The sequence below is a fragment of the Fomitopsis serialis genome (genome assembly GCF_022376445.1).
Source record: "Fomitopsis serialis strain Sig1Antser10 chromosome Unknown B0H18scaffold_311, whole genome shotgun sequence".
In the NCBI taxonomy this organism is placed as follows: Eukaryota; Fungi; Basidiomycota; class Agaricomycetes; order Polyporales; family Fomitopsidaceae; genus Fomitopsis; species Fomitopsis serialis.
Genome location: NW_025955271.1, coordinates 19,418 through 47,110, shown reverse-complemented (window position 1 = coordinate 47,110; position 27,693 = coordinate 19,418). Strand labels below are relative to the sequence as shown.

Sequence of the window (27,693 nt, the reverse complement as noted above, 5' to 3'; positions counted from 1 at the left end):
CCGAAATCAGTTTGGGCTCGTGGCTCTGAGCCAGCTCTGAGCTGGTCTTTGAGTAATTTAATCGAATTATAATCAATTATCAAATGGCGGTACTCTGTTAGCTCACGTCGAGGTGTTCGCCACACCGATACTCCTGTAATGCACTCGCCGCCAGTAGAACAACACATCTATAGTGTGCCCATTGCCTGCATCTGCAAACCACGCCCGCCGGCCCACTTTCTGCTTACCGCGCCCGCCGCCCACCTGCTTCCTGCGTACTGCACGTGATACCGCACTCGCCCCTGCATACCGCACTGGCGCCCAATTTAGGCCTCCTTCTTCCTCGCACGCTCGCCCTTGCCCTCTCTCTGTTGTCACTCTCACCCTCACGTTCGTCAATCTCGATGTCCATCGTCCCTCTCGTCCTCTCATCCCCCTCGTCCGGCTCGCCCGCGCAGACTGGTGTGTGATCCTTCATACCCGTTGACCCGCGCTGCACCCGTACCCGCTGCGGCGGGGTAGTGGGGCGGGTACAGGTACGGTCACAGTTCAGTGCCATCATTCCTTCAGCTCGTCGCAGCCCTCCTAATGCTATTATTTCTGCAGTGCGTCTCGCATGTCGTCACGATCATCGGGCCAGCCTCGACGAACGGTGGGCCGCCCGATTCCATGCACGGTGAGTAACTCACGATTTATTTGTGGACATAGCGCTGGCACACGACGAGCGGCTGGCAGGGATTGGCGGCAGGGATTGGCGGCAGCGAGCGGACAGTGGGCACGAGGCACGGAGCACGAAAGGTGCAACCTCGGCGACCGCAAGCACGCAGGGCAAAGACCCGGCCACGGAAGCACGACCTACCGAACGGACCATCCATGTACGAGGGCAAGTAGACAGCGGGCGCGGCGGTGCCAGGCGCACAGCACGTCACGCACGGCGATTGCAAACACGCAGGGCAAATGCCCCGCGTGCAAACACAGCCGACCAGCGGATGGCGAGCAGACATCAGCGAGGGCGAGTGGGCAAGTGGCATGAGGCTGAGCGAACTGCAGAGGTCACATGGAGCGGACGGCGGGCGCGGGTGTGTGCACGGCGACAAGCCCATATGTCACCATGGTTCACCACCGACACTGGCGGTGAACCCGGGTAGAGTACTCACCATAGATGCCGGTTCGTGAGGGTGTACTCTGTCGGTAGCCATAGTCTTTGTGCGAACGACGTTACAATGTATTCTAGTAGGCTATAATGAACAATAGGAGCTCTTCGACCGTAGAACAGTGTATCTAAAATTAAATCAAAATGCGACTCAAATGAAGCAGTCCCGAAATCCTGACCAAGACGGTGGCGACGCACGGGCGAGTGAAAAGACGCGAGGGCGAGCGAAAAGACGTGAGGGCGAGCGAAAAGACGTGAGGGTGAGCGATGATATGCGTGAATGAATGCAACGACCATCGTCGCTGCAATGAAATTACAACATGCATTCGGAGCGGGCGAGAACATGAGCGTTACGATGCAAGCATCGCGCAGTGCTACCGTAAGTAAGTACTTGACACACGGGACAGACACGACGGCGAAGGGTATAGCGCGTGATGATACAACATTGGCATACTAACAATAAAGTACGGCCTACAGGTACACAAAACATCAACCTACACAACGCCGGCCTGCTTCTTGCCAAAACCATAGCCAGAACCTATCACACAGACATGGAACATCAGTAATCATTGTTTCGAACTTCGATTAATACTCACCTTCACTAGGCAGTGGCCTGCAAGTCCCCTTGCCATTGTACGGTCGGCCGATGCACGCCGGCTCAGAGCCGACTCGTTCGGTAGCGCTTTGAAGAAGATGGTGCAGATAAAGATAGTCGGGGTCTCCCGTGAATGGGAGACTACGGATGTATGTGACGAATGTGGTGAGTTCGAGGGGAAGATCGTGGCAAAGAGCCGCAGGAGACAGCGACTGTTTTCGGTGAAAGATGTCGTCAGTCGCGAGGTCTTGCCAAGGGAGGTATCCGCGGAGAAGATAAATAATAACATATGCGAGCGACTCCAAATCATCACGACGCGAGTGTGCAATGCCAACGTGAACGTTGACGGACGCCCAGAGAGCAGTTCCGGTGAGTTGTAAGCCGTCGCGGTAAGGAATGTGTAAATGCTGGATGGGGTCTCGATATTGCTTTGCGAGGCCGAAGTCGACGAGGAAGACCTTCTGTGACAACGGTTCAGGGCCAAAGAGGAAGTTCGAAGGCTTGATGTCTCTGTGGATGTAGTCACGGGCGTGCAGTCGTTCTAGGATTGCGAGCTGAAACATCCTATGTGAGTTTATGCCAACGTCGCAGAAGAGACTACGCACCATTTGATTGCCAAACACCAAAGCAGCTTGAAGGCCAAACACGGCTCACCGCCTGGAGGCGATGAGGCAAGTGATGGTCCTAGAAGATCCAAGACGAGGACGTCGTATCCGTCCTCGGCCCCAAACCAACGAGCACGAGGGATACCGACCATCCTTCCTAGGTTTTTGTAGACGGTAACCTCGTGCTCCAGGCTTGATCGTGTACGATCGACGCGCTCGAGTTTAATCGCTACATCGACCATCTCAATGATGTCGACGGCCTCGTATACCTCACCTGAGGACTGCATGAGCAAAACGAGATTCAGTATGGTATGCCACGTACCAAACGACCCGGATCCGATCCTGGTCTTCAGCCGGAACCTGCCTCCAATGCGTGTGCGAACAAGGCTAATGGACATGACTACAGTGATGAAACGTGAGCACCGCAATAATAAAGGATACAAGCCACTCACTGAAGGAACTGATATTGTACAGGGGGGAGGGGGGGGGGGAACGAATGACAGTTCTTATGCGACTGCGGTGGGTATATAGGAGGTTGCCCGACGTATTATTAGCGAACGTATGAGCGACCCACGGTTCGTAGTCGTAGATGAACGCTGAGCGCTGAGCACTGGACTCCCACGCCCAGTGACTATTAGTGACCTCGAACTTCCGGTGCATCTACGTACTCACTCGCTACACAGGTGCTCGCTCGTCAGCTCTACTCACCTATATGTTCAGATCAGAGATCACCACCGACGTCAACGAGCCAAGGTGCCGAATGCGAAGGCGCACCCTCGCTATGATGTGTCAGACTCAACGCTCACCAGATGTCATCTCAGGTCGCCTGTACCTAATCCGTGCGGTTGTCTCGCTCTTGCTCCCGGATTTCATCTTGATCATTGCCTCCTTCATTGTCCGCTCCGTCAGCACTCGCAAGGGTCTCGCAAGGGTCTCGGCGGTCAAACGTGCAGTGGCCTTTGATGGTGAGTTCCATTGAAACACGCTCACTGGGCAATGTGCTGAGCTGCCACAACCACTCTCGCCCTCTGCATGTTTCGGGAAACTGCGTCACTGCCAAGGACTTAGCCTTAGCGAATGTCAACAGCATGAATATATGTACAGGTAAGTGCTAGCTGGCCCGCGTACAAGACTGAGTCCGTGCAATGTACAGCCTGACCTAGGGCATCTTGAACACGTCAGATTCCGACCTGCCCACTCATCCGCCCACGCGTCTTCTCACTCATCAGCGCACACGTCTCGCTAACGCATTTGCTGACCATTAACTCCGGGTCGCCCGCTCGTTCCTGTCCACCCATCCGCCCATCAGGCTGATTGGTGCGGGACCCGTGCGCATTTTCAAATGCTCATTATAGCTTCACGTACACGAGACTACATCTCCATTTACTACTAGTAGCACTCACCACTCTGACTCTCCGATTGTGCAGACACCTGAAGTACTGGGTGAAGCCAGTCTGGACGCCCTCGCCCTCGCTTTGTAAGACCGCGGCATCGCAAAGTGCGTAGGCAGTGCGAGTTTGCATATACTGACTAAGCAGGAACCGGTAGTAGTAGCTAGGCCTGAGGAACGTACACGCAAGCCACGCGAGGCTCTCAATTTCCCCGATATCAAGGCAATCATGCGTGCGTTCCAGTTTGTGTATGACAGGACTTGGCAGGTGCTCGTAGCACTCACGTTCTGTCGATGCCTACAGAAGTCGTCAAAGCCGCAAATCAAGGCAAGAAACCCAAGGCGAAGAACTGAAGCACAACAGCTAAGACTCAGCAATGTTGGCGAGCGGCGGGCGGTGCGAGCGAGACGAAGGCGTGAACAGGCGTGAGTGCGGTACGCAGGGTGCGCGGGTGCGCGGTACGCAGGGAGCGGGCAGGCGCGATATGCAGGGAGCGGGCAGGCGCGATATGCAGGGAGCGTGCGGGGCGGTCAGTCACACGAGGCACGGAGACTTCATTCCGCGAACATTGAGTTATTTTTCAGAATAGATGCGGATTCGGGTGATACCAATGAACCACTCTTGATCATCGGATGGGCACTTGGTGCGCTGCAGGCGACGAGAGGCAATGACTCGTGACGATGATAGGTAAGATATTGTACACCAAGACGTACACCGGGATGCTCGCAGCCTTATGTACTACTGACGGTTTCTAAGGAAGGCAAGCTACTCGAGGCGCCATCCTGTAGTGGTTTCAATCAGAAGAGGAGAACTGATAGGTATGTCCCTCTCACCTCGGTGTCCGTGGATCCGAATGACTCTGCGATGCGCACAGCGTGTTCCGCAAGCGGCAGGACGTCGACCCAGTCGATGTCTTGCTGGGTAAGCAATGCTTCCAACGCCAAGCGAATGCCGTGTAGGATCGTCGCTTGACGCATCGGTAGGACGGGTGAGTCGCGCAGGAGGATGGCGGTGAACGCGATAATCATCTCGACTGGCCCGCGCGCAGCATGAACCCTCTGATGCGCGCGTCCGAGTCGGGTCCTTCGCCAGCCCCAGCCGCTGGAGCGAAGGTAAGCAACGGTCTTCAAGAAAGTGCATATTGTGCACGAAGCAAGCATTCAATCAGTCAAGTACGAGTGAGACGAACACATGTTCAGAACTTACGTGCAGCGCGAGACTCTCTGCGAGTAGGTTGGTGCTGGCAAATGCAGCCGGATCGCTGGCACTGGCATGCGAGCGACACGCGATCCCCTTCGACAAACTTTCTTCGCTTGGCAGGAGCTGCTGCAACTGCTCCGCAGTATAGGGCTTGTGGCCACTGGCTATAAATTTGATGATCAGAGGCAGCTCAGTAAGACTCAGATTCTCGGAACGTCAAACGACTCACCAGCACTGCACCGAAGATGAGAGATGAGGCAGCCCATGTCGAGTGCGCGATGTGGGAGACACGAGAGGACTGACCACTGAACTAACTTGTTTTCTATATCTTTGAGAGATCGCCTTCCACGTCCGCCACTTCCGTGCGAGTTTGTGTCAGGGATGTCGGAGGTCCGAAACGGTACGTGTGGTGTGCAAGGTGCAGGACTTACACGGGCTTTGGCTGCAATAGAACATCAAGAAAGCATCCTTCCAATTCAGCGCGTTCAGAAGTCGAAGAAGTCGACAAACACATTAATATCGCAAACATGAAGTGAAACGCACCGCGCGGTACTTCTGCTCACCTCGCCAATCGCATCACTCCAGTTTTAGTGAGCTTGAGTCATAGAAGGAGAAGTAACTAACTGCTGACCTTATCACTAGACACGAGAGTCATTCCTAGCTCTTGGGTCTCACGACAACGGCTTCGGCATTTTTCCTCTAAGGTGAGCTATAATTTCAAGATCTCGGTCTGGCGTACTAATCGTGGCGCGAGGTTCCACTGAGAAGCCTCGAACGCACGACTCAGGGCATCGGAAGTTGCACGCATGCCTTCTGAAGAGTTATAGTGCCGGTTAGTCTTTGACATTGGAACTTCGAAGTTTTTGAAACACGCACGAGTAATATTTACCCCTCTTGAATCCTATTAGGCGAAGTGATCATGGCCCAAAACGGTGTCGATGATCAGCTACCTTCCTGCACAGACGGTCTAACTCGTCCGAGTCGCACTCTGAAGTCGAGTCGTCGGTGAGCGAACCAGTTGAGTTAAAGTGCCGGTGAGTCCCTGACATGACACTTTGAATTCGTTGAACACGCACGAGTAACACTTACTCCCCTTGAATCCTATTAGGCGAAACGATCATGGCCCGAAACGGCGTCGATGATCAGCTACCTTCCTGCACAGACGGTCCGACTCGTCCGAGTCGCACTCTGAAGTCGATGATCAGCCTCGTCCGAGTCGCACTCTGAAGTCGAGTTGTCGGTGAGCAAACCAGTTTATCATTAAAAAAAGCGAATATATTCTGATGATACAAAAGGGAATGTAGTCCGTCCTACTGCTGGCAATGGCTCCTCCGAATCGCGTCCAGAGGGGAGCAGAGATGCCTGCCTCCCAGGCAGCATTGCACGCCGGCGGCGAGGTAATCGACATCTCGGACAGAGGTTAGTCATAACCCCTTACTCATGCCGTACATACTCTGATTAGCCGTAGCGATTGACGCAGCGTTCCCGGACGTTGCCCGGGCGGAGGGCGGCGTGCCTGGTGGCTTGCACGCCCCGCCAACGACTGCCACTAGTCTTCAAAACCAACCTGCACCGACGGACAGCTCAGGCTCTCGCTCAGGTCGCCGCACTATCTATCGTGCCGCCGATGTCCCGAGGCCGGTGACGCCAGTAGCGCCACCGCCGTCGATCGCAGTCCCGCCACCAGGCGGATGGCCAAGTTCTGTCAGTAAACAAGGTAAAAAGCAGGTCGCGCACGACATCAACCATTTCTTCGATCGCAAAAATAAGACGGAACAAGGAATCATGCTGAAATGGTGTCGACTTTGCATGTAAGTATTACTAGCACCCATCCCTATTGTTCTGACTCGGAACGTGATGCTGATACTGAGTAGGCAGCGCGTGTACGCTGACCCTAATGCCGAGTTTTCTTTGATGGTGGCGTATGGGCCAAATACAGGTGGTGGCGCGCTTCGAGGGCACTTGACACAAGTGCATCCGGACGAATACAACACCGTCTGCGAAGTGACTGGCTGGCAATACTTGAACACGGACCGTACTCAGCCTCCGGACACGTCCACAGCGGCTGGCACGTCTGGTACAGCCGCCACGTCACTCGTCCCGACTCTTGAAGCGACTCGACAGGAGTTCACTCAAGACGTTTTTCTATCCTCGTTGGTTGATTTCGTAGTTGGAACCGATCAGGCGAGTTCTACGCCATCTTTTACACGTCTGTTGAGACTGACTTTCATTCAGTCTTTGAATGTCGTCGAGAGTAGGGAGTTTCGGGCGCTCATGCTCGTTCTGCGCTCTGAGTTGCGCGACAAAGACATTCCTCACCGCACCAAACTGCGGGAGCTAATCATCAACCGATGGAAGCTCTTCTTCGAGGACGTCAAGAAGGAGCTTTTGGTGCGATTGCTCTCTGCTCATGCTTGGGGGCGTACTGATTTTGGTAGAGCGCTCCGGGGCGTATCAACTTCACGGCCGATATTTGGAGCGATCAGCGTCGACGGGGTTACCTCGGGGTGACGGCTCATTGGCTCGCCTTGCGCAAGGGCAATGGAGAGTCGTATCTCACGATGGAGTCCACGTTGTTCGCCTTTCATTATCTGCGAGGAAGACACACCGGCGAAAACATCGCGCTCCTCATGATCAACCTCTTCAAGCGTGCGGAGCTCCCCTGCGAGAAGGTAGTGATTCTCTTTCTTAAGTATTAAGCACTGACAACCTCAATCGAATAGATCGGGTTTTTTACCATGGACAATGCGTCCAACAATCTCACATTCCTAAGCAGCTTGGAACGCAACATGAGGCTCGACAGCCCCAACCTCGACTTCGTCGCACGTTCGCGGTATATCCGCTGTTTCCCCCATACGGTCAATATTTGTGCTCAGGTCGTCATCTGTGCGTTCTCGAAGGGTACCATCTCACCTTCTCACGACGAGAGCGACGACGAGGACGGTGAGGATGAGAACGATGGCGAGAATGACATCGACGCCGACGAGGACCTCCAAGGAGACGATCTGGAGACCGATGAGTTTAACTACGCTGCCTCGAGATCTAACCGCCCAGTTATTCTGCTCATGCGTGACGTCTCCAAGAAGTTCCGGAACTCAGATTTCAACAAGATGAAATTCAAGACGATCTTGCAACACGGAAATGAAACATGCAGCTTCAAGAATGCTCGAACCAATCAGGTCATATTGGTTACGGACCGCGAATTCATCCTTGACGCTCGCACCCGGTGGGACTCTACCTATGCGATGTGCATCCGCTTCATTGAGCTACGACCGGTACGCACTTTCACATAATGCTGCTCCCATTGAATTTACCTTCTTCTATGTAGGCACTGGATACCTTTGGGCTCTTTGAGCGCAACTCGGACATCACGCCAATGATCCCCAACGTCGACGAGTGGTACTTGATCGAGGATCTTTATGAACTGTTGAGGGTACGTCGCGTGATTTCATTGACCCTCGTTATGTTGTGCTTAATACCTATTCCAGCCCCTGCACGTCATGCAAACCATGATGTCGAAGGAGAAGTCGCCGATGCTGGCCGGATCGGTCATGGCGCTCGAGAAAATGATGACGGGGTGGGAGGCACTCTCCAAGAAGAAGCCCCATCTTAAGGGTGTCATCGAGGCAGGACTGAATCGCGCGAAGAAATACTACAGGTTTATGGACGACAGTCCCGTGTACATCATCGCGATGTGTAAGTCTCTGAGATTCTAATCATGCACCTTGCTCACACGGAACAGTTCTCCACCCGCATATGCGTTTCTCGTGGATCGCCGCTAATTGGGGCGCATCGTGGGTCATCGACGCATATGCGATCGTACGTCGGATGGTAAGTATGGCAGCATCGGTCAGGTCGTCAATACATCGCTGATGCTCATATGTACTATTACAGATGATCAAATACTACGAATATGTCAGACCGGCCACGTCCACGTCGTCTGCCGAGTCAACATCTCAGCTGTCTGGCGCGTCGACGTCGCAAGTCTCTGCAGCAGGGGCTCCCTCGTACTACACCGTCGCTGATGCGCTCGGTGACGAGGTCCGCGCAATGGAGACCGACTTTCGTGAAAGAGCTGCACAAGGAAACGACGAGCCTGTGGAAAAAATCGTTGAGCGTGAATTTCAGTCCTACCTTCACTCTCCACCGGAGCGGGAGGACGTCGATCTTCTCAAGTTCTGGCATGTGAGTACATTCCTGAGGTGAAACCACAGCTGTCTAATTTCTTTTTCATCAGAGATCACAGGTCGCGTACCCGATCCTGTACCGCATTGCCCTCGACTATCTGTCGGCACAGTCTTCGTCGGTGCCGGCGGAACGTGCTTTCTCGGCCGGTGCGGAGACCGACACAAAGCGTCGCAACCGTACCTCGCCGATCCTGATGGAAGCGCTACAAATGGCGAAGTTCGAGATCAAGCGAAGGGTTAGTAACGGCCAGGAAGACCCAATCGACTTCACTACTGGTTGGCAGTCTGTGGAAAGTGATTTCCAGGTGCTCCCTCGGATGCAAGACATGCCAAGATTAGGCGATCTGTTGCTCAGCGACGCCGAGAACGCTATGGACAGTTTGCTTCGTCGGCTCAACCAGCTAGACCCTGCGCCTACGAACGAGCCGTCGGGCTGAGCTGCCGCACAAGACCTTTGTCAACGTCAATATCAGTGAGTCTTTCAGTGCGGCTTCCTTCGGAATTTGACTCGAATCATTTATGTCAGGCGTCATGACCGTAAACTCGTTGCAATGTCCTGTAGGTTTTGTTAGTACGACTAGATGATCCATCGTCGATTTTCTTGCTGAAACGCGTAGCCATGTACGATGCTCAGGCGGCGTGACTCGGATGTGTCAGATGTACAATGTATCTGTTCTGTTACTTCCATGTTGCATGTACGATAGCGTAGGATGACTCAGGTGGTGCTCGATACACGATTCTCGCACTGGATATGTTGATGCAATACACTAGTACTTCGATTCTGCAACTTTGCTGTGTGTAAGATCGCCCGACGCCACTGGCAGTTCGCAAGCGCCCGACAGTGGTGCAATGCGCCTCATCCCTCGCAAGTAATATTATTTGCCGATGTTAAATCTTCATTTGAATCATTCCTCCTGTATGTTATTAGTAGGTCTGTCAGATTTTGTCTCTTATTCTTCAACGCTGATTGCACTAACAACTTTAATCGACTGGTCGGTCAGCGTCAAACGCGCGACACGGTCCTTCGGCGCTAAAGCACTAGTACCGGCTCCCTCACGTCGCACGACCAGCTCTGAAATTGGTGAGACCTTGAGGTCCCCATCGTCTATCTGAGCAGCGAAAACTGACTGCGTCTAACAGGTTGGAACTTTTATTGGAACTTCTCGCTCCACAAGAAGGCCAGCAGACGGCAGCATGTAACGTGGTCAAGGAGGGCACCGATGATCAGGTCGTCTGCGGAGGAGATGGCTCTCTGGTGCGGATGCCTTCTGGTCCAAATGTTGGCATATTGATGCGTTGCGCGCAGCCGGTACGTGATACTCAGCACCTCATGTATTGTATCAGACGCTGCTCAAGTTTCACCAGAACTTGAACTATCTCCACCTTGACTACAACATGTCCTTGAAGCCGGTGACGACGCTCACGACCAAGGAGCATAAGAAGTCGCGATCCGGCAATGCCTTCCATCTCTGCCGTGAAATCTGTCGTCTCACGAAGTTATTGGTCAACGCGCACGTCAAATTCCGTCTCGGCAACGTCGATGCATCCCAGCTCGTGGATGCGTTGCAGTACATCTTCGCGCACATTGGTGCCCTTACGGGTATGTACCGTTACAAGTACAAGGTCAGTCGTCCTCCTTCTCAGCGCAAGTACCCCTCATGCTGACCCCTTCCCGCCGCTTAACTACAAGCACAACACCAAGCTCCTGGTGCTCGCGCTGGAGAAGCTCAAGGAGGCGTATTCGGTCAAGGGCCGCTTGAACCAGTCGCAGCACCAGGAGCTGGCGCTCATCGACACTCTCGTCAGCGTGTTCTCTAAGGACAACCCGCAGGTTCTGCTCTCACTGGGGACGAAGTTCGCATCCTCACCTCGACCCTCGCATCCGTCTTCGATCGCACTGCTTGTTCGGTAGAGTGGAGGTGACTAGGTATGGGTGTAGCATGCCCGCGCTGTGAGTTTCATTCTCACCACTCTTGCACCTAGCGCTGACTGTGGCTGTTCACGCACTGACATACAGACCTGCTGTGGCGTAGACCATGATCAGCATAAGAAGACGTTCTATTTCGTCGAGCCCCATCTCACGGTCACAAACCCGATGTACACGCCTCCGTTGACCACGGACCACCTCATGGGCATCACGTTTAGATCGGCATCTCGAGCTGGTGAGTAATATGTTCATTTGTGGTACGTTGCCTGACTCCGCTGTGCAGTGTAGAATGCATGTTCCATCGCCAGCAGGTCGCACAAGTGTGCCCCTACCGCCTATTCCGTAAATTTGTTCTGTATAACTCTCAATTACCATATGTTTCTAGTTTCGTATCCCATCGGGCTGTCAAATATAGATGTCAGCTGTTTGTTCCACTGCCGCGACGTAGCTACGCGATCTTTATCAATTCCGAGTATACATGGTGGGCGGGAGAATAACCTGAGGCTCCCTTAGACTCCCTGATAGCTGGCTGTGATCAGTCGGCTTCAGTTAGCGCCCGACCTGCGTTGATCCTGACTGCCAACACCGCCGTGACAGTCCTCCCTTTAGCTTTAGGCTCACAGCATGCCTGGGACTCGGTGGCGGGTACATGGACTTGAAGCTCTTCGAGAGCACTTCGGCAGGTGTCTGGCTGACTGGTGGCTCGGGCCCGTTTGTATCCCCACTGTCTACGGTCATCGCTTCTTGATCTCGCCGACTACCTCAAGTGTTCCTTCTACGAATACTTCAACATCATTGCAAGCGACCGAACTGTGAAGTCACGAGGAAGGGAGGGATGCAGCGATGGTACAAATGGTGAGTACTGATGCTCCGCATCAGGAAAAACCTTCATTACTTAAGTAATCTTAGTTAGACCAAATAGTGTCCAAAAGACATTTTAGCTGGCTGAGACAAGTCAAAATCTTTAATAAGCTCCGCAAGCATGCACAATACTATTCTAGACTCAAAATAGTATTTCCCTTGCTCTAGCTATAGAGCACTTTAGAGCGACTAGGTACATCCTCCGTTACTTTGCCTCTTCAGATTAAGCAGAATCTAATGCCTCTTACATTACTTACATTACTTATTCTGAATCACTGACACTGGCTGGACGAATTCTACATCTCATAGGCATTGGATAACAGTGACAGATACACAGTAGACTAATACAGCATGTGAAAGCAATGGCCAGCAATCAATCATGGGTCACGAACAGGACAAGGACAGGACAGCAATGTGAGACAACTACTAGTAATAGTACAGGGATGAAGAACGAAATGTTACTCAGGCTGGTCATCACGATGGTACGTGCGAGTACGTGCGGGTACGTGCAGTTGCACGTCTTCCAAGGGGTAGTACATGGTACGAATGTTGAACTTCCGACTTTCCAGTGTTATCTTATCTTATCAGTTACGTACATATATGGACTTGTGTTCTGCGATGTAGTATTACATACATTCTTTTGATGGACTCTGTCTGGACTCATCTTGTGACTCGCTCCAGACCGATCTACACTGTTCCAGACTTATTCTGGATCATTCCACTCCCTTCCGGCATGTTCCATGACCTTCCAGTACATTCCTTGATCACATGGACGCTTATGCATATCCCTATCTCTGGAGTTAAGGCTTACTCATTTCCCTAAAACTCGGACTTAGTGATTACTGATCTGCTTACTGATGTAGCATGTGATCAGTCCCAGACATGTATATATACTAGGGTGATTCCCCCCTAATGGATAACGATCTCTCCTCTCTTCTGCCTGCCTAGCATCAGAGTCTTCCCTCTGGGATAGGTCTGTTCACTCCACTCTACTGTCCTTCACTTCCACTGGCCTAACAAGCCCTTCTAAACCTCTTTCACTTCAACAGGTTATGAGCCCCGCGCTCTGATCGTTTATATCACCTGTACCTTTTGCGCAACCAAAGCCCAACTCTTGAAAGAGTGAGTTGGCATATTTTGTCCTTATTTGGACTACTGTTTAGCCGCTCTGTGACAAGTGCCCAAAGCCTTGTCCAAGCGCATTTCCAGGGTAGCTCGCAAGAGCAATTACGAAGTTTTTCCACCGTCTCGTCGTGAGAGATACGACGTAGGCGACGCCGACACTAGCGCTGTTGCTGAGCGTCATCAGCGTTTATACGGTCATCTACCCATCGATCGCCAGATCGATATCATCCTCACTCCTACCCCGCGCCCTCGCCGTCCCACCTATCGTCGCCCTGACACCTCTCGTCCCCGAAGGCGTCCTGTCGCAAGACCCTTGAGCAGCAGCTTGAGGAGCTCCAGTTGAAGGCAGACGACTCTAGGGCACTCCTTGAAGCTCGACGTGCGGAGTACGCTGCTACGCTTGCCGCTGAAACCGCCGCCAAAGAAGCTGCCAAGGCTTCCCTTATCGCACGCATCGAAGGCGTACCTCTTCCCCTTCCTATCACAGCCCTTAAGCCGTTTGACGCCGACTTCAAGAAGAAGTCTCAGACGGAGAAGGCCGCCATCCTCACGAAGCGTCTCTTCGCCGTTCAGAAGCGCCTTCACCCTCTCTTCACCCACAAGCTGCGCGACACTGTTCGCTGGTCACTCACCGACAACCTCAACGCTTTTGGACGTCGGTTCAATTGGGTCTGTTCTCACTTTGAGACAGAGGGTCATTCGTGGTCGCACGACGCGCTCAACGACGTCAAGCTTGTCTGCGAGCTGATTGGGAAGATCTCCTTCAAGGAGCTTAGCAAGAACCTTTCTAAGGTTACTAGGAAGTTGGGGACTTGCACAAGGGCAATCACTTGGCTTGGGTAGACAAGTATTGTAGTCGCGTCACAAATTTTATCTTTGTTCCTGGAATATTTTTCAGTGAAGCATCACAACTGTGGCAACGTCTCAAGAGGAGACATTTGCAGAGACTCAGGTCTCTTCAGGCGAAGAGTCAGACGACTCATACGATTGTTCAAACCACTACCATCTATACGACTACGAGGAGGTTTGCGACGCTCATTATAGAGACGACGATCAAACCTGGTGGAACTGTGATAACACTCATTGTCCAAACCGTTACCACACACCATCTGGTGATTTTCCTCGAGGCTTCAAAGCTGGTATCGCTGTCGAAGCTTGGCAAGACAATTTCCTATTCGCCAACGAATTTTCGGAGTCACCTCCAAAACCTGAACATTTAATCTCGCTCCCTGAGTCGAGATCTCAAACACCTGAACCGGAGGAATTACCCTTCGAGTTATTTACACCAGAACCTCCTTCTTCGCCCGACACACAAGGCGAATTTATCCTCTTATCCGCAACCATGGGTGACGTCAAGCCAGACAATATCCCTAAGCTCTCTTCAGCGTCTCAATACGCTGACTGGTCTGCCGCTATGCGCGGTTATTTAATATTCATAGAGCCTGGCCCGCTGTTATTGCAACAGTAACTACCGACACAGAGTACAAGAAACAGAATGCCCGTGCTCAGGGTGTTCTATTTATGCGGACTGATCGCTCGATGCATCATTTGCTCGAGGGATCTAGTGGTGAACTCAAGACCGCTAAGGAAATGTGGGCGGCCCTTAAGACAGCCTTTGGTACACCCGACACGGCATTCGTCTGGAGTCTCTTCCAGTCGGTGATCAAGTCTCCGGAGATGTCTGATTCCAAACCTCTGCAGGATCAGATCAACAAGCTGGTTACTCGGCTTAAGGAGATTACGGCTGGTGGCATAACTCTCGGTGAATCGACCCAGGCTCTTCTCCTTCTGTCGAAGGTGCCTGAATCCTATCAATCGATGATCTCTGCGCTCATGGCGACGCAGAACATCAAGGATCTCAAGGTCGACTCTGTTCAGTCGAAGATTCTTGCCGAAGAATCTCTCCGCCGGTCTGGTATGGGACAGTCTGCGTCCAAGACATCCCAGGTCAAGCACAAGTCATCGGGTCCCTGTGGTCACTGCGGTGGAAATCACGGCAGTGAGAATTGTTGGACAAAGTACCCGCATTTGCGCCCCCAAAATAAGGGTGGCGGCAAGGGGAAAAAGGACAACAAGGGCAAAGGCAAAGGGAAGAATAAGGGCAAGGGCAATGGTAACGGACAATCTGGTTCTGGTTCCTCCAACGCTGCTACTACTTCAGACTCCACAAATGTTGTAACTGTAGAATCCTCCGTGTCGTCTTCAGCTAATACTATGACTGCTTCCTGGTATACTGCGGGTCACTCCGCTTCTGGAAGAATGACTGACTGGATTATGGATTCTGGTGCGTCGAAGACAATCACCAACGACATGGCTGATTTTTGGGACTATACTCCTTACGAGGAACCCATGATTTTTGGTACAGCCGGCAAGTCTAAGATTGCAGCTTATGGAGAAGGGACCATCAAAGGTGTTGTGCACGTTGAAGGGAAACATGTTAAAGCAACTATTACAAATGTTGCTTACATCCCTGCCGCATCTGGTCGCCTATTTTCTACTGGTGTTATTGAGCAATCAGGTTTTACCCTAGTTCAGGGAGGAGGTCGTATGGTCATCTATGACCAACCTATTTCGCAAGGTCGAGTCTGTGGTAACATGATCATGGAGGCACACCATAAGCCCTTCAATAATCTCTATATGTTGTACCTAGACATTTTGACACCGCAATCGGCAAAGTCTACAGACAAGTCGAATTTTCGTCTCTGGCATGAACGCTTCGGACATTCGTCTGAAGATGTTATTCGTCAGATTCCCAAGCACACTAAGGGTGTGGATTCCATTGGTGCCAAGGATACTTCTTCTCCTTGTGCAGGGTGTCAGTGGGGCAAGTCTCATCGCGCTCCATTTCCCCCATCGGCTAAACGTGCTACAAAGCCCCTTGAGCTCATTCATACTGATGAGGACGGTCCTATGCGTACCACTGCAATAGGTGGATGGCGTTATTTCATCAGCTTTCTTGACGACTATACTGGTCTTGGTCGTGCCTATTATCTCAAGCACAAGAACGATTCGATCCAAGCGTTCGATGACTTCAAGGCATGGGCTGAGAACCAAACAGATGAAAAAATCAAGGCTGTACGCTCGGATCGTGGGGGGAATATACGTCTGCTGCTTTTACCGAACATTTGCGCAAATTTGGTATTGAACATCAGTTCACAATGCCGTACTCTCCTCAACAGAATGGGAGAGCTGAGCGCTGGAATCGGACCATTGTTGAGAAGGCTATGTCTATGCTGCATCATGCTGGACTAAGCCATGGTTTTTGGCAATTGGCTGTGGACACTGCGGTTCATATTTATAATCGGCAACCTATGCGACGCCTTAACTGGCAATGCCCCATTACTCTCTGGAATGGCACAATTCCGGACATTTCATACTTTAGGATTTTTGGGTGCAAGGCATTTGTGCATGTGCAGAAAGAACAGAGATCTGGGAAGCTCGACAAGAAGGCTGTTGAGATGATCTTTGTAGGCTATGAAGTTGGTTCCAAAGGGTATCGTTTCTGGAACCCGGCTACTCGAAGTATTGTTGTGTCTCGTGATGTGACCTTCGATGAAGAGACATTTCCTGCACGAAAGGACTTAGGCAATAATCCGAAATCCCTGGATGAGCCGTTTGATGAACCTCCTGAGGATGCCAACTCAGAGGATTTAGATTTTGAGGATATTCCTATCCCTGTTCCTGTCCCGCCGGAACATGAACCTGAAGAACATCAGGAGCCAGTGGGAGATAATCCGCAACAGCAACCTGATCCAGTAGCTCCTCCGCAACCTCAGTATGAGCGTCCTCGCCGTCAAGGTGCTGGACAGAACCCTCAGAGGAATAGAGACAATGCCTATGGTGACGAGCCACCAGCAAGTATTGACCGTCGTACTGATAGTCAAGGCCGTCAACAACCTGAGGCTGAAACTGCTCAATTTATACGGATGCTGGCGGAAGCAAACCATGGTCTTCCCCAAAGTCATAAGGAAGCCATGGAATCTCACGACCATGATAAATGGCTCGCTGCTGAAGGTTCTGAGTACAAGTCACTCATGGACAATAAGACTTGGGTTCTAGTTCCACGGCCTAAAAACCGGAAGGTTGTCAAGTGCCGTTGGGTTTATGCGATTAAGCACGATGGTCGCTATAAAGCACGTGTTGTCGCAAAGGGATTTACCCAAGTATGGGGTCAAGATTATACTGAGACTTTCTCTCCGGTTGCACGGTTTGAATCTGTACGCTACTTGTTGGCACATGCAGCCCTTGAAGATTGGGAGATAGAGTCTATGGATGTCAAGACGGCATTCCTTAACGGTGACCTTGACGAGGAAATCTACATGGAACAACCCGAAGGATGGGTTGTACCTGGCAAGGAGAACTTTGTCTGTCTTCTCAAGAAGGCAATTTATGGATTAAAGCAAGCTTCTCGTCAATGGAATGCTAAGATCCACAAGTCTCTCCTAGACTTAGGGTTTAAACGGACTTATTCGGATGCTGGAATTTATGTCTTCTCCCGGGACTCTGACGGACACACCTGCCTAATCATATTGTATGTCGACGACTTGCTCATCATGGGTGACTCGAAATTGTTTATCGACAACATCAAGCAGAAGTTGTCCTTAGAGTATCAGATGACAGATCTGGGTGCTGTTCAGCGATTCCTTGGTCTTAGAATACGTCGAGAGCGTACTACACGTCTCATCTACGTTGATCAGGAAGACTATATTGAGTCAGTTTTGGAGAGGTTTCAGATGTCCAACTGCAAGCCTGCACGGACACCTCTTCCCGCTGGAGCAGACCTAGAGAAGAATCCAGACACAGCATCTGAGGTTTTCCGTACCCGCTACCAGAGCATTATTGGCAGCATCATGTATGCTATGCTCGGTACTCGTCCAGACATTTCTTTCGCGGTCACACGTCTGGCAAAGTATTCTTCAAACCCATCCAAAGAGCATATGCGGTTAGCCTACTATGTCCTAAGATATCTTCAAGGGACTAAGGAACTCGCTCTCTGTTATGACGGAGGCTCGAATTCTGGTCTGATTGCCTATTCAGACTCTGACTGGGGTGAAGATCACGATGATAGGCACTCTACAAGTGGCTTTACTTTCCTTATGGCCAATTGTGTCGTTTCTTGGGTGTCAAGACGTCAACCGACGGTATCTTTGTCTTCAACTGAAGCAGAGTATAAGGCCAGCTCTGACTGCTGTCGTCAGATGGCCTGGCTACGTCATTTTGGAGAAGAACTGGGAGATAATATGTCTCATCCAACTCCGCTTTGTCTTGACAACCAAGGCAACATTTTCCTTGCGGTGAACCCTGCTGTGGATCGCCGCACCAAGCATATAGAAATCCGTTATCACTATATTCGGGAGTTCTACGAACGTGGAGAAATGGAGATCTACTACGTCGCAAGTGAAGACCAACTTGCTGATGCCTTGACCAAGAATGTTCCATTCAGTGGAATTGAGAAATTCAGGTCTTCAGTTGGCATGATGAGATACTTGACATCTTGAACAAGTGGGAGTGTTGAACTTCCGACTTTCCAGTGTTATCTTATCTTATCAGTTACGTACATATATGGACTTGTGTTCTGCGATGTAGTATTACATACATTCTTTTGATGGACTCTGTCTGGACTCATCTTGTGACTCGCTCCAGACCGATCTACACTGTTCCAGACTTATTCTGGATCATTCCACTCCCTTCCGGCATGTTCCATGACCTTCCAGTACATTCCTTGATCACATGGACGCTTATGCATATCCCTATCTCTGGAGTTAAGGCTTACTCATTTCCCTAAAACTCGGACTTAGTGATTACTGATCTGCTTACTGATGTAGCATGTGATCAGTCCCAGACATGTATATATACTAGGGTGATTCCCCCCTAATGGATAACGATCTCTCCTCTCTTCTGCCTGCCTAGCATCAGAGTCTTCCCTCTGGGATAGGTCTGTTCACTCCACTCTACTGTCCTTCACTTCCACTGGCCTAACAAGCCCTTCTAAACCTCTTTCACTTCAACAACGAATACGGCGGATAGATTATGTCCTAGGGCTTAACTTAGCTCGGGTCTACGAAAGGCTGACAGACTGAGACTTACCTTGGAAAGACCAACTGCAGGTCGATGCGTCGGAATTCAAAGCCCCTGATAGTAATGTATTAGCTTCGAACATAGCTCACGAGAGCAACCTACGCAGACGACGCAGACGGGTGGAGTGTGCGTACCTCAGGGCCCCTCTCCCTCGTCGATCTCATCCTCCTCAAGTTGAGGCTCGTCAGGCTCCTCGCCTTCCGACCCATCCTGCACAGCACCGAGATTGCTACTGGACGCTCCAGCCGTCTGAGCACCGTCGTCGACAGGGTCCTGTTCGGCATGTTTGGCATTGGCTGAGGCCGACTTTGAGCCTGTCTTCGCCGTCTTCATGCTCGGAGGCTTCCCTTTGCTTGAGGGCGGCTTCGCCGCGTTTGCGTTCGCGTTCGCATTCGTGTTCGCATTCGTAGACTTAGCCGTAGACTTCGTCGCGGCTATCGCCCCGGCGACGGAGGTAGACGGAGATGTCGCCCTAGTGCTGAGCTTCGCACGCATGCGGTCGAATTTGAGAAAGCTGGCGCCCTTGGCGACAGGCTCGGTTTCTTCGATGACATTCAGGTTGAGTCGCCCGCTGTGAACAGGCGTCAGCCACTCGAATTAAGTTCTGCTTCGCACTCACGATATATGGCCCCACAATTCCTTCTTCGTCTGGTCGTAGTACTCCGGAAGTTCCTCTTGCAGGGTCTCTAAGATGGCAATGAGACCATCCCACCTATAACTGACGTTAGTAAATGTTTTAGTCTGCGGAACGGAGACCACTAGTACTTGACGGCGAACAGCTTGTTCGTGAAGAAATTGGAGCCGTGGTTCATGATCTCCAGCAGGGCATTCTCAATCTGTGTAACAGAGGACATCAGGGCTGAACAGAATAAGTTTCCAGGCCACGCACCGCGTTGCAAACCAGAGCAATCAAATTGTCTGGGACCTGAGAGAATCGGTCCATGGCAGCGTGAAGGTTCGCGTCCGCACGCGCTCCCAACGCCCAGTGCTGGAATATCAGCTCCGAAATGGCAGGATGCCGGAATGGCTCGTCCTCGTTGAATCGACTTTCCTGCTGCAAGTGTCACTAGCTAGTCGTATGTAGGTTATTTCGGGCCCACCTTCACATTCAGCTGCTTGCGGTCGTCGAAGACAATGTTGATGTCGCTGAAAACAAAGTTGGGGATGTTTCTCGATCCTGTGCCGTCGTTGACCTGGGTAGGATGCGCCATCAGCAGCCATGCAGCTGCTCTGCTTCTCTGCTCAGCGGATAGACCATGAAGGCCGTACACCGTCTCGACAACAGCCTTTGCCTTCTTCTTCAGCTCGTTCCGAAACTGGGACGCACACGCCCAGACCTCGAAACAGGTCAGAGGGCCCAGGTTGAAGACGCGTGTCGTGTGAGACTCACAACGTTATAGACAGCCTTCTGTAGCGCCGCACGCCGCGCCTCCTCCTCGTTCTTCGCCTCCTCGTCCTTGACATCGCCTTTCTTGACCTTCCCATCGCCCTTCTTTGAATCGCTGATCATATTGAAACCAGATTTGAGGGCTTTGATGCGGCGGCCGTTCTTGTCGCGCATCTCATGCGCGTCATGCACACTGTCGCGAATGATCTTGTTTCTGCTAGGGAGTCGGTCGCTTGGAATAGAGCGGTCTGACGTCCATGCTGTGTTGAGAGCGATGCGAAGGCGTAAGCAGTTCTGGGACGCGGTGACGAGCGCCCTGAGGTCAAGTGGGAGATCTGTTACCTTCGCCCGTTTGTTGCGGGTGCTCTTCGATCGCCGACGCTTTCCTTTCTCTCTCGTCTCGTCGCGCAAGACCTGCGCATTTAGTTATAACCTCGCTGATACCATGTAAGCACTCACCACTACGTCGTCGTCGTCGTCGTCATCGCCATCGTCGTCGTCGTCGTCGTTCTCGCTGCTCTCCTCCTCTCCTCCTTTCTCCAGGTCCTTGTCATCATCCTCCTCGTCATCGTCTGCGTCCACATCCTCGGCATTTGGTTCAGCGTCGCGCTCGTCGTCACTTTTATCGAGGTCGCTTGCGCCTGAGTCCGTCGTAGATTTCGCTTGGGTGACCACTCTGGCAATGTCTTTCCCTTTGCCCTTTGCCGCGGCCTGCGACGATGTTCCACCTCCTCGAGGCTACACAAGTATTGTCAGTAAACAGCATTACAAATATTTTTGACTACCTTCGGCGGCACCGCAACGTAGGCAATTCGCCGTTTGCTGCCAGCCGGTGACGAGGGAGATGTGGGGGGGGAGGCACCTTGTTCTTGGTCGAAGACGACGAGACATCCTGCTGTGCTTTCTTCGCGGTTTGCGTAGTAGTCTGTGGGTGGCTGTCGGCGTTGCTGCCCTCGTCATCGGAAAGAACAGTGGTCTGCCTTGCCTTGCTCTTGGCCTTCGATGTCGCCATCTTGCCTGGGTTGTTAGCCTGTCAAACGCGAGCCTCGCTTCAGTAGTTAGAGAACGCACTGAGCGACTGGGCGATGCTGGCTTCCTCGTCATTGAGGTTGGTTGCCTTTTTGGCCGCCTTTCTCGGTGATTGAGGTTGTCCCTTGCTAGATGCTTTAGACCTAGGCGGCTGAGGCCTGGGCAGAACCTTGGCTTGAACGGTGAACCGAGTGTGGAGTCAGGCCGGTCTATCACTGAAAAAAAAAATGATACTGACTCTGGGACTGCATTCCGCCTGACTTGCCGCTCTTCCCTGCCTCATCTGAGCTATCCGCAGTACCCCCGTCTTCGGGGACCTCGTCCTCTTCACCCTCGTGGTCGACATCCATGTCGTCTTCGTCTCCAGCAGGCTCTGAATCTGACACGGCCTTCTTCTTCTTGTGCCTTACCGGCTGTGTCTCCTCTTCACCAGAAGACTGGTGGTCGTTGACCATCATTGCGGCGGACCTTTTTCGTACATCTGATGGTTCGTAGTACTCATTAACCATGAATAACGCTACATGTGTACTCGACTCACCCTTCTGGTGCGACTCTTTTGCGCTCTTGCTAGCCTCCAGAGCCATCTTGCGAAGCTTCGCAAGAGCCTGTCGGTCAGCAGGAGATAGCCCAGACGTGTTGATGTTCGGGATTGAGTCGCTGCCTGACTTGCTGGTCTTCGCACGATCCTGCTGGCCGGCGCCTCGCTTGGTCTTGGAGCCATCGTTGGAAGCGGAGGCTTGTTTCCGAGCGGCTGATCGAGTGCGCGATCCCATCTTAGCAGTGAGTAGAAAGTAGAGAGGGGTTAAGGAGAGGACAGCAAAAGGGTGAGAGCGGAGTACCTTCGCTATGCACTTCCGCTACTTCCGAAGTCGTGCGGCCTTCGGCGTTATCAATCAGCGGCATGCGCCCGCACTAGCTCTAGAACCACGTACGCTCAGTAGAAAATACAATACATCAGTAACTGTTATAGGTACGAAGTATTGCTAGCCTAGCCGTTCCAGATGAGAGTAAGTGTGGGGCTTGCCGTGTGCATCAGGAAAACAGAGAATCCCTATGTTTGCCAATATAGGGCCCGACATAGACGGTATAGGCTCGTCGGAAACCCGTGTATAGTACAGTATAGTATGCTTGCCGATACTATAGTGGTGATAGTGCCACCGTGATCGACATAGAATAGCATAGTACACGATAGAATGCTAGTAGTATAGATCTGTAAGCCGACATACAGTAACATATGCCATCACAGTATACATCTCAAAGCATAGCATTGGTCGTACTGGTCGCTCACAGTTGTCGGCAGCTCGTATAATGAAAAGAACATCGAATTGAATGCTTCATATTACAAGATGACAGTATTACAACTATATAAACGAGTATCGTATGTTGCGCCGCCAGTGTACTCGCCGAAGCTAACACGATATTGAGCTAGTTAGTAGGCGAGAGCGGACGGGCAAGACGTGTGAGTAGGCAGGAAAGAGGAAGCAGGTGGGCAAGAGAGGCCGAGGGCGCCCCCATCCACTCACCAAGATCCCGAGCATTCGCAAGTGATACGCCGCACGCGACGATGCGAGTCTTGATCTCGGTCTGCGCGGAAATGTACCGTGTACGAGAGATGACAACCTCGTAGTTGGGACCAACCTCACCGCCGACAAGTTGAATTTCACGGCGATCAACAGACCGATCGTCTGCACGTTCTTACGCTGACGCCATCTCCTTGACAGAACGTCCCACTGTGAATAACACCGTCAGCAGCGCCTGAAATACTGAGCATTTATCGCGTACCTGGGCAGGAGTGCACACCATGACGTCTCCCTTCTCGAGCAGCCTCAAGTCTGCGCTAGTCTCTCCTGTCAGACTGACGATCTCCTTGCCGCCTTGAAGGCCGCCGAATTTGTTGCGCCATTCAGCGACACGAACATCCACCATCTCCTGGTACGGCTCGATGCACACCGCGCATTGTTCTCCACGCTTGCTCCAGAGCCGCAGGAGTGCGACTCCGCACAGACGGTCTTCCCACTACCCGTTGGCGCTCCGACGAAGACATTCTCGTCAGTCGTATACAGGGCCTGGACTACCTGTATTTGAATCTCGTTGAAAATCTGGATGGTCGAAGAATAGATGCTCTCGAATTCCTTGTTATGCAGAACAGAAAGCAGTAGCGGTTGGAGGTCAAGGATAGGTGTACGTTGCGGGAACTTCTCCGGCAGGATGAGGTGCTTGAAAAGAATGGGGAGACGAGTCTCCGCATGCAGCCAGCGATCCGAGACGATGGAGATGTAGTAGTTGGGAGGGACGGGCTCGAACATGGGCACGGTCAGCGTCACGTTGTGTTCGTCCTCTGCATATCGCTGTCGAAGGATGAACGTGTCATGGAACAAGACGATCTCGCCGTCGACGTCCTCGACCATGATCCAGAAGGACTCAGCTGTTCCATGAATCTTCTCGTCCCACCGGAAGTCGGGAATGATGGTCAGGTCAATACGGAGAAGCGTGCGGGTGATGGGCTGAACTTGAGCCTGCAGTCGCAGCTTCGGGAAGCTATGAATGAGACGGTGCACCAGATTGCCGGCCTTCTGAATTCCCAATCAACTCACCGATCTCTGGCGGGTTGAGATCGAAGTACCGGTACCACGGGAACTGCTTTCCCTCGGCCTTCCGGACGACCTCTGCGGGGACGCCCTTGAACTGCCTGAGAGGTGTCATGGAACCCCACATGCGACGTTCGACCATCTCGCAGAGGGCGTGACAGTCCTTCGCGGGGACGGCCCATCCACGCTTAAGACAGATCTCGAACATCGCGCGCAAGATACGGCCAGCAGACTGCTGGACGTACACCATGTCAGCGACTAGGGCAAACCCTTCGAGAGCTTCACTTGTGAGACGTAGGCCTGCAGCAATACGTTGATCTTGGCTGCCGGCTCCTCGACGCTCTCCTTGACGGGGATCAGGACCCTCTCGAGCAACTTGCCAAGCTCCAGCTTTTCCTCCTGTCGAAGCGGAAGTAGCTTGAACTCGTTCGAAAGGGCGAACACCCTGAACAGTTCGAGCATCGTCATCGTCAGGCGCAGATGTTGGTGGTAAGTCGCCATCGAGTTGTACGTGACGTAGTAATGCGACACGACGAGCTCCGTGCTGTGGAATCGGCCAGACGCACGCTCATACTTGACGAGATGGCACTTCTGAGTCCTGGGTCTTTCAACATGCGAACGTATGTGGGCGAGCATGCCAATCAGTACACGCTATGCGGACAAGTCAGGCACACTCACAAGTACGTGTAACCGAACCACTGGACTGCCTCATCCCTATTCCGAATTGTCCTGAGTACGATCTCAGTGTTGAGGTTGTCTGCGAGCTTGGCGACGAATTGCGACTCGATCGGCAACTGTTGGTTCATCAAGCTCAGGTAGTACTGCAGCTCGGAGTGGTTCGTGATGATGATGCCTTCTCCAAACGTGTCGTACTGCGGGCGACCAGCACAACCGAGCATCTGTAGCACATCCTGTGACGAAAGCTCGACCCAACGGCCCTTCTCGGGATTGTAGATCTGGGTGCCCTTGATGATGACCGTGTGCGCGGGGAGATTGACATCTCATGCAAGCGTCGCGGTACATACAAGCACCTGCAGATGTCCGTCGGCGAAGAGCTCCTCGACGAGACCACGATCTTCACGCGACATGCCGGCATGGTGGATTCCGAAGCCGAACTGCAAGACGTCCTTGAGGTTCGGATCCTTCACGTTGTTAGACTCCTCGAGCAGGATCTCCCTGGTGGCGCCATCAGGCTTGACGAACTGCGTGATGGTCTCCTTGTCGATAGCCATGTCGCGAATGGACTTCGCCGTCTCCTTGCGCGAGTGCACGAACACCAGCGTCTGGTTCTTGCCGGCTTGGTCGAGGACCTTCTCGTAACAGACCTCGTTCATGACCTGATAGTGTTTGATGGCCTTCTTCTCCGTTACACCGATGAATTGTTGCTGGAGGACGCAAGGCCGGTACGACGCGTCGAAGTAGAATAGGCCCTTCGCAGGGTCGACACGAAGGAAAGTGGCGACGTCCTGGTAGTTGGGCAACGTTGCCGACAAACCGACGAGGCGGACGTACTCTCCTGTCTGGTCCATCCGCCTGATAGTACGTGCGATGATCCTCTCCAGCACGGGGCCACGCTCGTCGTGCAGTAAGTGAATCTCGTCGATGATGATGAGACGAACGAGGTTTGTGTAACTAGTGTCCGTACCCTTGCGAGTGATAATGTCGTACTTTTCAGGCGTTGTGACAATGATCTGCGTCTCTGTGATCTGCTGTTTCGTCATTTGCGAGTCGCCTGTCAGCTCGCCGACCTTGACACCGAAGACACCCAGTCGCGTGCTGAAGTTGCCGATCATCTCCTGCACGAGCGCCTTCATCGGCGCGACATATACGATCTCGAACGAGTCGAGATCGAATGCGCCGGTCTGCTCGTCGCGGTGCTTGCCGAGTTCGTTCAAGACTGTAAGCATAGCCACGCTCGTCTGCGAGGGGCTGTCAGTTCAGTGGAGAGAATCCGCGAGCGAATATCTGACCTTTCCGGCACCAGTGGGAGCACAGAGCAACAGGGGCTCGTCTGTCCCGAACGTCACAGGATACAGCTTGCTCTGTACACGGTTCAGGTTCTTCATATCCGAGAATTCTTGCTGCGCCCACTCTGGCAATGCCGTGACGGGCACCAGCTCGTCCGGGGCCAGCGGCTTCTGCTTCGGCGCCGGGTCGTGGATCTCCTCGTATCCCTTCTTTGACCGCTTGAACGATCCCTCCGGCAGCTTGCACTTCTTGTTCGACATGAGGTGCCCTCCGTGACTGAACGCCATGCCCTCCAGGTCGACCGTCGCCTTGGGCTGCACCGTTGAGCCGAAAAAAAAACTCATCTGCATTTGAGCACGAGGTACGCATAGCCCTTGTCTGCTCCATCACCAGTCTCTGAGACACCACGCAGTTTCGTTGAACTCGGGCCGAACGCGTCTTCGTCCACGTCCGCGGGCAGACGCGTCGTAAAAGATTTATCGGGCATCAACGACGGGTGTCCCATGCAGTCAGAAACGAAGCTGGACGTAACAATCATGGTCAGTTGGATGTGATTCAAAGGAAGCGAAGAACTTACAGGTCGTAGTATAACACATCCCACCACACCCTCCTCCGCGCCTCGGCATCAAACAAGGAGTACGTCCCCGAGAACTTGTCAGGCTCGTTCGCGAGGCCCATCATCCTCGCCACGTTGATCATCTTCCCCACCTACACAATTGAATTCGTCAACCACTGCACCTCACGACGCTCCCGCCAGCACCGCCAGCACCGTCACCAGACCAACGCAGCACGCGAGACGACTCGCCAACGGGAACACGCCCTGCTGCACGCTCGTCCCGCCCGGGCAACAGTGCAGCAGATACAACAACTGCAAGATCATCGCGCCCGCCGAGTTGATGTCGTACGCCGCCGTGCGCTCCGCCAGCCCGAGCGCCTGCTCCGAGAGCGCGAACAGCGCCGCCGGGTTGCACCGCTCCGCCTCGCTCGGCTCGTCCATGCCCGACGACATCCCCTTTCTCGAGCCCGAGTGCGACGCCGGCGACATGCCAGGCGCCTCCGGGTTCCCCTTCGCCGCGGCGAGCGCACCGAGCGCGAGCCCGGCGCACGCGCTCGCGAAGAAGTTCAGCGTCGGCTTCGGCTGTGCTGTCTTCGCCTTCTTGCCTGGGAGCGGCCCGAAGAACACGTCGCGGCGAGCTCGCACATGCTCCCGCTAGTTCTGACATTGGTCTGCACGATACTTGCGCTAGCGGAGCCACCCTCACTGGACGGAATCATCGCCTCGACGCGCTTCACCCAGTGTCCGTCGTGGAAGTCGGACCATGGTCTCTTCAAAACACCGAAGAATTTCCGCCCTACGCTCCTTCGGCGGCACATATTTGAGTAGTTCCGGTGTCCCTTGAGGCAGCGTCTCCGGCGAGGAGGGCGCGAACGCAGAGAAGAGGGCGGCGCCGTTCGTAACGTGCGTGTCACCCACAGGCTCAAGTAATGGGAGGAACTTAGCGTACGGGATAGGCACGAACCGCAGAAGAAAGGATGTGGAGGTAGTCGCCGAGTCGGTGAATGGTATGAGAGGAGGATCGGTGTCAGCTCAATTTTGACACAGAGTGCAGACGGGCTACC

The 27,693-nt window shown here is 52.8% G+C and overlaps 4 protein-coding genes across 4 annotated transcripts; 1 reads left to right on the top strand and 3 right to left on the bottom strand.

Moving 5' to 3' along the window:
- Positions 1-1,717: 1,717 nt before the first annotated feature.
- Positions 1,718-2,730, bottom strand: B0H18DRAFT_892314 (kinase-like domain-containing protein; the record flags this gene model as incomplete). Its single annotated transcript, XM_048041342.1, has 3 exons — positions 1,718-2,281; positions 2,329-2,606; positions 2,655-2,730. The coding sequence occupies 3 exons, from the start codon at positions 2,728-2,730 to the stop codon at positions 1,718-1,720; spliced, it is 918 nt and encodes a 305-aa protein (XP_047885071.1).
- Positions 2,731-4,454: 1,724 nt separating this feature from the next.
- Positions 4,455-5,189, bottom strand: B0H18DRAFT_1128396 (uncharacterized protein; the record flags this gene model as incomplete). Its single annotated transcript, XM_048035333.1, has 4 exons — positions 4,455-4,505; positions 4,557-4,847; positions 4,930-5,087; positions 5,153-5,189. The coding sequence occupies 4 exons, from the start codon at positions 5,187-5,189 to the stop codon at positions 4,455-4,457; spliced, it is 537 nt and encodes a 178-aa protein (XP_047885070.1).
- Positions 5,190-7,194: 2,005 nt separating this feature from the next.
- B0H18DRAFT_828123 (uncharacterized protein) lies at positions 7,195-7,451 on the top strand (the record flags this gene model as incomplete). The annotated part of the gene is made up of 2 exons (XM_048039367.1): positions 7,195-7,314; positions 7,362-7,451. Coding segments are annotated over 2 exons (210 nt in total), but the record flags the coding sequence as incomplete, so codon positions are not given.
- An 11,785-nt stretch (positions 7,452-19,236) lies between these two features.
- B0H18DRAFT_961979 (Sec63 Brl domain-containing protein) lies at positions 19,237-27,447 on the bottom strand (the record flags this gene model as incomplete). Its single annotated transcript, XM_048043087.1, has 25 exons — positions 19,237-19,672; positions 19,721-19,813; positions 19,867-19,937; positions 19,991-20,152; positions 20,202-20,417; positions 20,492-20,902; positions 20,948-21,226; positions 21,351-21,505; positions 21,560-21,691; positions 21,756-21,998; positions 22,056-22,290; positions 22,806-22,849; positions 23,041-23,101; positions 23,161-23,247; positions 23,300-23,533; positions 23,593-24,026; positions 24,112-24,340; positions 24,391-24,709; positions 24,784-25,070; positions 25,131-26,024; positions 26,076-26,387; positions 26,432-26,594; positions 26,651-26,781; positions 26,834-27,234; positions 27,255-27,447. 25 exons carry the CDS (start codon positions 27,445-27,447, stop codon positions 19,237-19,239), a joined length of 6,222 nt encoding a protein of 2,073 aa, XP_047885068.1.
- Between the last annotated feature and the right edge of the window lie 246 nt (positions 27,448-27,693).